Source organism: Theropithecus gelada, chromosome 9 (assembly GCF_003255815.1).
Source record: "Theropithecus gelada isolate Dixy chromosome 9, Tgel_1.0, whole genome shotgun sequence".
NCBI lineage: Eukaryota > Metazoa > Chordata > Mammalia > Primates > Cercopithecidae > Theropithecus > Theropithecus gelada.
In genome coordinates this window covers 110383578-110395959 of record NC_037677.1, presented here as the reverse complement: position 1 = coordinate 110395959, position 12382 = coordinate 110383578, and the positions used below count along the sequence as shown (strand labels likewise).

The 12382-nt window shown below is 35.2% G+C and overlaps 1 protein-coding gene across 4 annotated transcripts in view; it reads right to left on the bottom strand.

Annotated features, from left to right (window-relative positions):
• The window catches only part of PLEKHS1 (pleckstrin homology domain containing S1), a 30490-nt gene that overhangs the window by 11665 nt on the left and 6443 nt on the right, over window positions 1-12382 (bottom strand). For 2 of the 4 annotated variants that reach the window (XM_025397140.1, XM_025397138.1), the window contains exons 3-6: window positions 2968-3056; window positions 2749-2855; window positions 1980-2114; window positions 573-648 (exon numbers count right to left, since the gene is read on the bottom strand). In XM_025397140.1, the coding sequence (XP_025252925.1) occupies window positions 573-648; window positions 1980-2074 (171 nt within the window). In that variant the 5' untranslated portion in view covers window positions 2075-2114; window positions 2749-2855; window positions 2968-3056. Of the gene's footprint in view, window positions 1-572; window positions 649-1979; window positions 2115-2748; window positions 2856-2967; window positions 3061-4064; window positions 4635-12382 lie in introns of those variants that run through there. The other 2 variants (XM_025397139.1, XM_025397141.1) reach the window with 2 other exon arrangements.

Below are 12382 nucleotides of genomic sequence, written 5' to 3'. Positions count from 1 at the left end.
CTTCTCTTTGGCTTTTGCTGTAAGCATGCAACAACCTAGAAAATATGTCAAAAAAGATACCTAGGGGCCAAAGTTCCATCTATAAAAGTCTGCCCTGAGAAAGGACTTGGGAACATTAGCAGAGGCCCTTTTGAAATAAATTTAAAATGTAAAACTACTAAGCACGTACATGAAAGATACGTTATATTAAAAATGCAAGATACATGAAAAACATTTTTATAGAACCTGCCCTAGACTTAATCATTCAAAAGGGAGCTTGTCATGCACCTTGAATAACAATGATGGAAAATACTATGTTCTAGCTACTACTTAAAAATGCCACGGTTAACTTTTCCTCCCTCTACCACAATAATAAAAGTCTGAAGTGTCTGTATTTTAGCTCTCTCACAAAATACAGAAGAATTTTTTTCTATTGTTAATCATAAAAAGTAATAAGGATGTACATTTTCTCACTTATTTATTCCTTGTATTAACGCCAGTTGCTAAGGAGGCAAAGGAAAGCTACCATTGTTTTCTATTGAAAGAGGGTTGTATTCAGGTGCCCTGTTATTTTGTTAGTGATATGGAGTCACCTCTGTGTTCTGATGTGTTGCTTTTATATCCTGGAGAAATGATGACATGAAGGAGACCCAGTCTTTAATCTTCTCCCTGTTGATAGGAATAAACTTTCAGCTGGCATGTGGCAACAATAGTGCTTGTACTTCTTTTGAACCAGAGAAGGATTCTTTTATGAAGGTTAGAACGGCGGTGAGAGCAGGTACCAGCGAAGTAAGAATTTTTCCTAAGTAGTTTAAATGCCCTCGCCACCTCCACATTTGCACACTAGAATTAATGCTCAGCCCCCTCTGCAAAGAAAGCTCAGAGAAAGGGAAGAAAAGTAGAAAATAATAGTAGTAATCACAGGGTTTGGGGCTTTCGGCTTTGACACTGATTTCCTTTATGTTCTCAAGCCAGCCCCCTAACCTGTCAGTGCCATTTTTGTGTAACTATGCAGGTGGGCCTTCCCTTAGAAAGTGCACATGTTGATGAAGAATGTGCTTGAATGAATTTGTATAATCACATCTTTTCTATGGACTCACAGGACAACTTAGAAGAAAGCTTTGGTCAATCTGAAACAGATCAGGGTTTTTCATATGTTGCCTTTGGCACTGTCCACCTCCTCTGCACAGTCTCCCCCACACCAGCTTTGCCTCTCCCTCAGGCAGATAATCATCCATGAAGAGTCCACTAGGCACCTTAGCTAGGAGCAGAAGCCCCTCTTAAAAACTTCAGACTCCTTTGGGGGCAAGCTTAGTTCCTCCCTAATATATGTAGCTTGGTAGATGTTTCTGTATTGGGTTCTTTTACATGGAATGCTTCTGGGGTGATGGTGACTGTTATTGGTTGAAATGCACGCTCCCCACCCAATTTGTGTGTTTCAGTTCTATATCCCAATACCTCAGAATGTGACCTTATTTGGAAAGAGGGTTGTTGCAGATGTAATTGGTCAAGATGAGGTCATACTGGAATAGAGTGGGTTCCTAATCCAATATTACTGATGGTCTTATAAAAAGGGGAAATTTGGACACAGAGCTATGCACACAGGGAGAACACCATGTGAAGACTGGAGTTATGTTGCCACAAGCCAAGGGAACTACCAAGAGTTAGGAGAGGCCCCTGGAATAGATCCTTCCCTGGAGTCGTCAGAGAGAGCATGGCTCTACCAATACCTTGATTTCAGACTCCTAGCCCCTGGAACAGCGAGACAATACATTTCTGTTGTTCAAAGTTACCCAGGATGAGGTACTTTGTTACAGCAGCCCTAGGAAACTAGCTCAGTAACTTTTCAAGATATTTTAACAAATAGCAAAGATTGCCAAGATGGCATCTGAGGTTGTAGCATGGGTTCAGAAACTGTTTATTGGTATAAAATGTTTTGTTTTTTGGTTTGTTTTTGTTTTGCATGCAGTAGACATTATGCGTTATCTTACTTCTCTCACCTGTCATGGCCGATGAGGAAGTATTCCCTGTTAGTGGTTCTGATGGACATGACCTCATCAGGGTGGCATTTAAACATCTTCTGCACAGATTGCATCTTTTCCTGGTTACTTATGCCAACTTCTACACTGGAATTTCTGTTAGATATTGACACAAAGTATTAAACCAAGGTAAATACAGAAATAGAAAACTGACTAATATTTTATATTGGGATTCAAATGGAATAAAACTTTAGATGTGCTGGATCCATGTTTTGAAGATTGTCCAATAATTTTAGAAGATAAGTTTGGATTTTTGATCTGGTTAATTAATAATTGAAATTATTTGGTTTAGCCTAAGATTCAAAAATTTCTATTTTAATTGGATTCTTGATTCCACAAATTATCTTTTTTAATTTTTGGGTGCACAATTTATTAAAGAGAAGACCAAAAAAAGCTGATCTAAATATTTTTAAAAACTCTATCTTAACTTTATAAAATGAAAATTTCATCCGCTCCCTCTCATCCACAAATTACGTGAATCAAACTCCCTAACGGAATGCCTGTTAATTAAAGACTTATCAAGTATGACATACAATATGAAACAAATATTCAACTATCTTTTACTTAAAGTGCTCACTATTTTAGCTCCTATTCAGTCACAAATATTATAATAAGCTTGAAGCCTTTGGTTCCTTTGGTCAATTATGTAAATTTCAATTTGCATGCAAGTTGTTACTGTTTGACTTTATAGTATTTGTTGTTATAAAAGTTTTCTTGCTTGGATACACACTGATCAATTTCAATGGACCCTCGGTGATGATGGTCTTTGTAATAAGAAAGACTAAAGCTCTTTTCCCCAGTCCTTGACAGGATGAAAAACCGCTTTTTCCAAGAGGTCTGAAAAATAGAAAGATTTTATGTCTTAGTTAAATCTCAGTGGAAAAGAAAGGATTTTTAAAAATGCTCATGAGGCTGGTGGGAGGCTTGTTAAATCATATCAAATACTTACCACAGAGAAGAACAGCTGAGAAGGTGGTGATTTAATAAAGTAATCTTGTTTGCAGACTTCATTTTCATAAGAAAATGTAAATTGTTTGCCTAATGAAAGTGAACAGAACTCAGTTTGTTCCTCATACATTTCTGAAAAGAACTGCCTCAGTTGGAAAACACTATTTATCTCTGGAAAGACCTTCAGATTATTCAGTAGTTATGGAAAAGAACACCTATAATAACCCAAGAAAACAAAGGACCAAATGTGTGATTCTTATTCCTCCACAGCCAAGACCTTCATTCAAACAACATTTGAAAGCATGTTAATTCAGCTCACACCTGTCTGGCTTTCTGTTTCTAGAGTACATCGTTGGCTCTCTACGTGTGAGCGAAGATTTGGCTCTTAGTTCCATTGCAGAAGCATGATAATTTTGCATTGCCCTTTGGCTTAGCAAACAAAATCAAAAGCACCTGCTGTTAAAAATGATGTGGCAAAAACTATTTGGGGAAGGGGGACAGGTAGAGCTCTGCAGAAGTTGGGAAAGGAGGGAAGGTAAACACAGCCACCTCCCCAGAATTACTGGATGCTATCCTCATAGCCCCAGCAGCTGTATTACCAAATCTTGAGTCTGTTTTCACTTAATAAAGAAGCTCTAATTTTTTAGTAAAGACTGCCCTTTCCAAAACTGAGGACAAACTAAACCTATAGCCTGGATGTGAAAGCAAATCCAAGCTAAAACAAAAACAAACCCAAAACAAAAAAAACAAAAATAACAACATCGTGTTTAACAACATTAATTGTGTTTTTCTAAATAGTGAATGTAATACATATTTATTGTAGACATTTTAGAAAATATAGAAAATATTAAAACTGCCTATAATTTCATCACTCACAGAGAAGCAGTGAACATTGTAGAAACTTCTTTATTTAATCACTTCTGCCACACCATTTTCAATAGTGAGTTGTTTTGCTTTTGTCTGCTAAGCCAAAGGGCAATATATACTGTCTCCCTAAGTATTCAAGAGTGTTGATTAACACATGTGGGTGCTGAAACTACCTGAGGCCAGAGAAAGAACCATTAAAAAAATCAGAGGCTCAGAAAAAGTGCCTGTTACCTCCAGCCAGACTGGAAAAACTTGTAATTTACAGGGCATTGGATAGAGTACTCAGGAATGTCTTGCCTCAGTGTGAGGAATAATTAGCTGTATACTAATTACTAGCTCTACACTGAGCACTGCTCCAAACCCACCTAACAAATCATAGAAGACTTAGAAGAAAGTTGTTTCCAAAAAATTTAACTGCATCCCAGAACAAAGCTCAAGATTCATAGGAATACAAAGATATTCAGGACCCAACAAGGTAAAATTTGCCATGTTTGGCAGTCAATCAAAGTTTACCAGGCATACAAAGAGGAAGGAAAACATGATCAATAATGAGGGAAAAGTCAATCAATAAAAACAGGCCTAGAACTGACACAGATGTTAGAATTGGCAGAGAAAGCAATTAAAGCAGTTATTGTCAGTGTTTTCAAGAAGTTAGGGAGAGATATAAAAGATATAAAGAACACCCAAAGTGAAATTTTAAAGATGAAAGTTACAATGTCTCAAAAAAACAGCAACAACACTGGATGGGAGTAAGAGCAGATTAAATATTGGACAAGAAAAGATTAGTGCACTTAAAGGCATGGCAATTGTAACTAACAACATAAGCAAAGAGTTAGAACATAATGTAAAAACTCGAAAAGAGCACCAGTACACAGTGGACAATTTCAAGTAGCCTAGTATACAAGTAATAGGCGTCCCTGAAGTGACAGAGGAAGAAATAAAAAATATCTGAAGCAATAATGCTAACAATTTTATAAACCTAAAACTATAATCCCAGAGATCCAAGCAGTTCAATGAAGCTCAGCACAAGATACACAAAGAAAAGTACATCAAGGCATGTCATAACTGAATTGTTCAAAACCAGCAATAAAGAAAAAAAAATCTTAAAAGCAGCCAGAGGAAGAAAAGACCTATTATATACAGAACAAAGACAAGAAATAGAGATACTGATTTCTCATCCAAAAAAAAAAATGCAAACAAGAAGAAGTAAAACAATATATTTAAGGGTTGCATGTGGCGGCTTACGACTGTAATCCCAGTACTTAGGGAGGCTGAGGCAGTGGATTTCCTGAGATCAGGAGTTTGAGACCAGCCTGGCCAACATGGCAAAACCGTGTCTCTACAAAAATACAAAAATTAGCCAGGCGTAGTGGTGCAAGCCTGTAGTCCCAGCTACCTGGGAGGCTGAGGCAGGAGAATGGCTTGAACCTGGGAGGCAGAGGTTGCAGTGAGCCGAGATAGCGCCACTGCGCTCCAGCCTGGGCGATAGAGTGAGACTCCATCTCAAAACAAACAAACAAACAAACAAACTATATTTAAAGTACTGAAAAAATACTCTTTAAAAATTCTATATTCAGCAAAACTATCTTTTAAAAATGAAGGCAATTTAAAGACTTTTTAGATATATAAAAGCTGAAATAATTCATCATTAGGAGGCTTGCAGTATAAAAATATCAAGGGAAGTCCTTCAGGAAGAAGGGAAATGATAACATAAAAATCTGAATTTAAACAAAGCAATAAAGAGCACTGAAATGGTAACTACTGAGGTAAATGTATGAAATTATTTTCTTGTTATTGAAAACACTGAAACATCAACTGACTGTTTAAACAAAAATAATGCCAATGTATTGTGCAGATTATAGCATATGTACAAGTAAAATGCATTCCAACAGTAGCATAAAGGCCAATAGGGAAAAATGGAAATACATTTTTGTAAAGTTCTTTTATTATATGTGAATTGGTATACTATCACTTGAAGTTAGACTGTGATGTGTGTAAACCCTCAAGCAATCAGTAAAATAACAAAACAGAAAGTAATGACTAATAAGCCAACAAAGGAGATAAAATGGATTCATAAAAAATTTGATTATTCCAAAAGAAGGCAGAAAAAGGGAAAGGGAGAATAAATAACCAATAGGACAAATAGAAAATAAATAATAATATGATACACTTACACTGGACTATATCAATAATCATGTTAAATGTAAATGGTCTAAACACCTCAATTAAAAAACAGAGATGACCAGATTGGATAAAAAAGCAAGACTCAACTCTATGGTGCCTGTAAGAAACACACTTTAAAGATGAAAATACAAGTAGGTTACAAGGAAATAACTGGAAAAAAAGATATGCTATGCCAACGCTAGTCAAAGAAAGCTGGAGTGCCTGTATTAACATCAACGTAGATTTTAAAGAAAATAATATTACCAAGGACAAAGAATATCATTTCATAATAATTAAGGGATGAATTAATCCTAAGAGGACATAAAAATTTAAACATATATGCCCCTATAACAGAGCTTTAAAATACATGAAGCAAAAACTGATAGAACAGCATGAATAAATGGACACATACACAATTATAGTCAGAAATTTCAATATCCCTCTCAAGAAATGATAGAACAAATAGTTCTAAAATAGATATTTTAAATTTTGGATGCATTTTTAATGTTTTAAATAATAAGCTTACTAAGAGATTTCAATCAAGAAGAGTGATGCTGGCCTCATAGAATGAGTTGAGAAATATTCCCTTCTCTTCTATTTTGTAGAAAATCGCAAGAATACAGTAGGCTTGAACAACGCTACCAACCAACTTTACCTGATTGATATTTATAGAACACTCCACTCAATGACAACAGATTATACATTCTTCTCAAGGGCACATGCAACATTTATTAATATAAATTATATTCTGGACCATAAAACAAGTCTCAATAAATTAAAAAGCACTCAAATCATATAAATCATGTCTTCAGAGCGCCAGGAAATCAAATTATAAATCAATAACAGAAAGACCTCTTAAAAGATCCTGAAATAAATAATCTCTAGATTTAAAAAATCCCAAAAATAAATTTGCGAGTTTTTTATACTGGATGACAATTAAAACACAAGATATCAGAGTTTGTGGATGCCACTAAAGCAGTACTTAGGGAGAAAAATTTTTAATGCCTTCGTTAGAAATGGCCATGTTTGAAAAGAACAAAAGTCTCAAATTAATTACCTCAGCTTCCACCTGAAACTGAACATGAAACTGGAAAAAAAAAAAAAAAAAAGAAAAGAAACCTAAAGTACATAGAGGAAGCGAGATAATAAAGATAAAAGTAGAATTCAATGAAAGAGAACATAGAAAAACAACAGAGACAACCAATGAAACCAAAGTTAATCCATTAAAAGGATTAACTTAACAAACCTCTACCTAGGCAGATAGACCAGAAAAACTGAAGAGAAAACACAGTTTGCCAATATTAGGAGGAGACAGGGGGCATATCTACAGAGTCTACTGATATTAAAAGGATAATAAAGAAATGTTATGGACAACTTTATTCCAATAAATTTGGCAACTTAGATAAACTGAAAAATTCCTTGAAATACACCAACAAAGGTCACTGAAGAAATAGATGACCTGAATAGCCTCCTATAGCTATTAAAGAAATTGGAATTGTAGTTCAAAATTCTTCACATAAGGAAAACTTTAGGCCCAAGTGGCTGTACTGTTCACTTTGATCAAACATGTAAGCAAGAAATAATCAACTCTACACAAAGGCTCCCAAAAAAATTGAAGAGAAGGGAATATTTCTCAACTCATTCTATGAGGCTAGCATTACTCTTCTTGATTGAAAATTCTTAGCAAACTTGTTGTTTAAAACATTAAAAAATGCATCCAAAATAAGTAAAAAGAAATAAAACATCCAAATTGAAAAGAATGAAGTAAAATCATTTCTATTTGCAAGTGACATAATCTCATATGTTAAAAATCCCAAAGAATCCATGAAAACTACTAGAGCTAATAAACAAATTCAGCAGTATTGAAGAACAACAGACAAAAGTTAGCTATATTTCTATGAACCAGCAATAAAGAATCCAAAAATAAAATTATGAAAACAGTTCCATTTACAATAGTATCCAAAAGAATAAAGTACCTAGGGATAAATTTAGGCAGATAAAAACACTGGTACACTGCAAACTAGAAAAATTGCTGAAATAAATTAAAGAAGACATACATTTTTGGGAAAACACTCCATATTTATGAATTGGAAGACTTAATTCTGTTAAGATATAAATACTACCTAAAGCAATCTATAAATTCAATGCAATCTCTATTAAAATCCAAATGGCATTTTTTTTCTTGTAAAACTGGAAAAGCTAATCCTCAAAATCATCTAAAATACCAAGGGGCCCTGAATATCCAAAATAATCTTGAAAAAGAACAAAGGGTACACACACTTCCCAATTTCAAAACTTACTACAAAGCTACAATAATCAAGAGTGTGGTTTTGGTATAAGGACAGATAAGATACATAGGCCAATGGAATAGAATTGAGAGTCCAGAAACAAACCCATACATTAGTGGTCATGGCCATTGGGAGAGAACAGTCTTTTCAATAAATGGTGCTGGGCCAACTGAGTATTCACATGCAAAAGAATGAAGCTGGACCCCTATGTCATCCCAAATAATAAAGTTAACTCAAAATAAATAAATGACCTTAACATGAGAGATAAAACTACAAAACTTTTAGTAGAAAACATAGGTGTAAGTTTTTATGATCTTGGATTTGACAATGTATTCTTAGATATGATACCAAAAGCACAAGCAACAAACAAAAAATAGATAAACTAGACTTCATCAAAATTAAAAACTTTTGTGCATCAAAGGATATTATTAAGAAAGTGAAAATACTACCTACAGAATAAGATATCAAAAGTCATATGTCTGACCAGGGCCTACTATCCAGAATACATACGGAACTCTTACAATGCAATACAAAAGACAACTCAACTAAAAAGTGAACAAAGAACTTGAACATTCTTGTAAAGAAAATAAGCAAATGGCCAATAAGCACAAGGAAAGCTGTGCAACACATTTAGTCATTAAGGAAATGTAGATCAAAATTACAATAAGAAACCACTTCATGCTCACTAGGATGGGCATAACTTTTTTCTTTTCTTTTCTTTTCTTTTCTTTTTTTTTTTTTTTTTTTTTTTTGAGATGGAGTCTCACTCTGTGGCCCAGGCTGCAGTGGCTCAACCTTGGCTCACTGCAACTTCCGCCTCCCAGGTTCAAGCAATTATCCTGTCTCAGCCTCCTGAGTAGCTGGGATTACAGGTGCCTGCCACCATGCCTGGCTAATTTTTGTATTTTTAGTATAAAGGGGGTTTTGCCATATTGGCCAGGCTGGTCTCGAACTCCTGACCTCAGGTGACCCACCACCTCAGCCTCCCAAAGTGCTGAGATTACAGGTGTGAGCCACTGTGCCTGGTCTAATTTTTTTAAAAAGTAAAATAACATGGAAAATAAAATGGTAAGGATGTGGAAAAACTGGAACCCTCATACACTGGTGATGGAATGTAAAATGGTTCAGCCACTGCAGAAAACAGTTCGGTGATTTCTACAAAAGTTAAACAGGGGCTTACTATATGATCCCTCAGTTCTACTCTTAGGCATATACCCAAAAGAATTGAAACAGGTACTCAAACACATACGTGCTCACACGTGTTCAAGTAGCACTTTTCACAATAGCTAAACATGGAAACAGTGCAAATGTCCATCAATTAATAAATGGATCAACAAATTGTGGCATACATGAACAACGGGATGTTTGTCAGCTGTAAAAAGGAATGAAGTAATGATAAATTCTACAATGTAGGTGAACCTCAAAAATGTCATGCTGAGTGAAAGAAGCCAGCCACAAGAGGTGAAATATTGTATGATTTCATTGATGTGAAATATCCGGGATAGATAAATCCCTAGAGATGGAATGCTGATTAGCAGTTAACGGGGGCTGGGGGGAAAGGGAGAACAGGGAGAAATTGCTTTATGGGTAAGCCTTTTTTCTGGAGTGATGGTAATAGTTTGAACTGGATAGAAGTGATGGTTGTACAACATTGTGAATGTGCTAAATGCCACCAAACTGTTCACTTTAAAATTGTTATTTTTCTTTAAATTCTTTTAAAAGTTAAAGAACCATTGTACTCTTTTTGTTTGTTTATTTGAGACAGGATCTTGCTCTGTCACCCAGGTGGGATGATCATGGCTCACTGCAGCTTTGACCTCACCATGTAGCCCAGGTTGGTCTGGAACTCCTGGGCTCAAGCGATACTACTGCCTTGGCCTCCCAAAGTGCTGGGATTATAGGTGTGAGCCATCACACCCGGCCCACTCTACTCTTAAGTAAAGGAATATACAAATACAAAAACTGGTCATGAATGTTGATAGCAGCTTTATTTGTAACAGCCAAAGACTGGAAGCAACCCCGATGTTATCAACAGGTGAAAGGATTAACATATTGTGATACATCTATACAATGGAATACTATATGGGAATAAAAAGGAACAAACTATTGACAGATGCAACTCAGAAAATTTATTGTACAACATAGTGACTATAGTTAATATATACTTGAAAATTGCTGAGAGAGTAGATTTTAACTTACTCCATAAAAATATGTGGAGTAATGCATATGTTAATTAGCTTGATTTAGCCATTTCACAATGTTTATATACATCAAACCATCATATTGTACACCATAAATAAGTTGATTTTTATGTTAATTTAAAAATTAAAAAAGATCAGTCTTAACTAAAATAAAAGTACTCTGACATTCTAAAATTAAAGACTGTTTGTATTTTGAGAGATACAAACCGGCAAACCAAAAATAAAGAAATCCAAATTCTAGGAAAACAAGGGAAAATATGCTCAACCTTCCTTAGTTCTGTTTTCCTGCTTTCTTCCCTTCCTTATCCTCTCCCTATTGCCTACCTTTCCTCCTCCTCTCTTTCCTTTCTCCTTCCCTTCTTTCAGTCTTGGAGCTAATACTTAAAAATGCTAACAATTGTTAATACATATTAATAGCAATATGTATCTTGTTCTTGTACTTTATATTTACATGTTCTCAGAAAGGGAGAAATAAAAAGGAAAATGTTATTTAAAAAAAAGACATGGGTAAATCTCAAGAAAATTATGCTGAGTAAAAGAAGTCAGACAGAAAGTGTTCATACTGCATGAGTATATCTATATAAAGTTCCAGAATACACAAACTAGTTTATAGGGATAGAAAGCAGATCAAAGGTTGTCTGGGAAAGTATGACTGCATGGAAGACTGGGAGGCAGGGGACGAAGAAAGTTCATGGGGTTGATGAATTATGCTCATATCTTGACTTAAGTGATAATTTTATGGGTGTGTACATTTGCCAAGGCTTACTAAATTGTAGACTTTAAACATGTCAGCCTACTGTATGTCAATTATACCTTAATAAAGCTTTAAAAAAAAAATCTAACAAATTTGGATGAAAAGTAAGCATACTCCAACCATATGACCCAGCCATTTTGCTTCTAGCTAAAATAAAGAAATATATGATTTTACAAAAATTAATGCACAAAAGAGAATGCACAAATATTCATATTAGCTTTATAATAAGTAAAGACTGGAAGCAACCTGGATATTCAACAGGTGAATGAATCAACAAATTGTAGTACATCCATATAATAGAATACTACTCATCAAAACACATGAACTATTTCTGCACTATTGGTGCACTCAATACCATGGATATATTTTTTAAAAATTATGCTGAGTGAAAAAAGACAAAACAGTGTATGCTATATGATTCCATTTATGTTAAACTCTAATAAATACAAACAAACTTAGAGAGAAAACAGAACAATGGGGACTGGGATTAGGTGTGCAGAAAAGGATTACAAACAGGCACAAGAAAACATCAAGAGTGATGAGTATGTTTACTATTTATTTATTTATTTATTTATTTATTTATTTATTTTGAGACGGAATCTCCTTCTATTACCCAGACTGGAGTGCAGTGGTACAATCTTGGCTCACTGCAACCTCTGCCTCCCAGTTCAAGTGATTCTCTTGCCTCAGCCTCCCGAGTAGCTGGGATTACAGGTGCCCACCACCACACCCGGCTAATATTTGTATTTTTAGTAGAGACGGGGTTTCACCATGTTGGCCAGGCTGGTCTCGAACTCCTGACCTCAGGTGATCCACCCATCTCAGTCTCCCAAAGTGCTGGGATTACAGGTGTGAGCCACCACACCCGGCCACATTTACCATCTTGATGGTTTCCCAGGTGTCACATGTATCAAATGCAGGCAGACCTCATTTTGTTGCACTTCACTTTATTGTGCTTTGCCTATATTGCAGTTTTCTTTATTTGCAAATTGAAGGTTTGTGGCAACCCTGCACTGAGCAAGTCTACTGGGACCATTTTTTCAAGAGCATGTGCTCACTTAGTGTCTCTGTGTCACATTTTGGTAATTCTTGAAATATTTCAAACATTTTCTTTTTTTTTTTTTTTTTTTTTTTTTTTTTTTT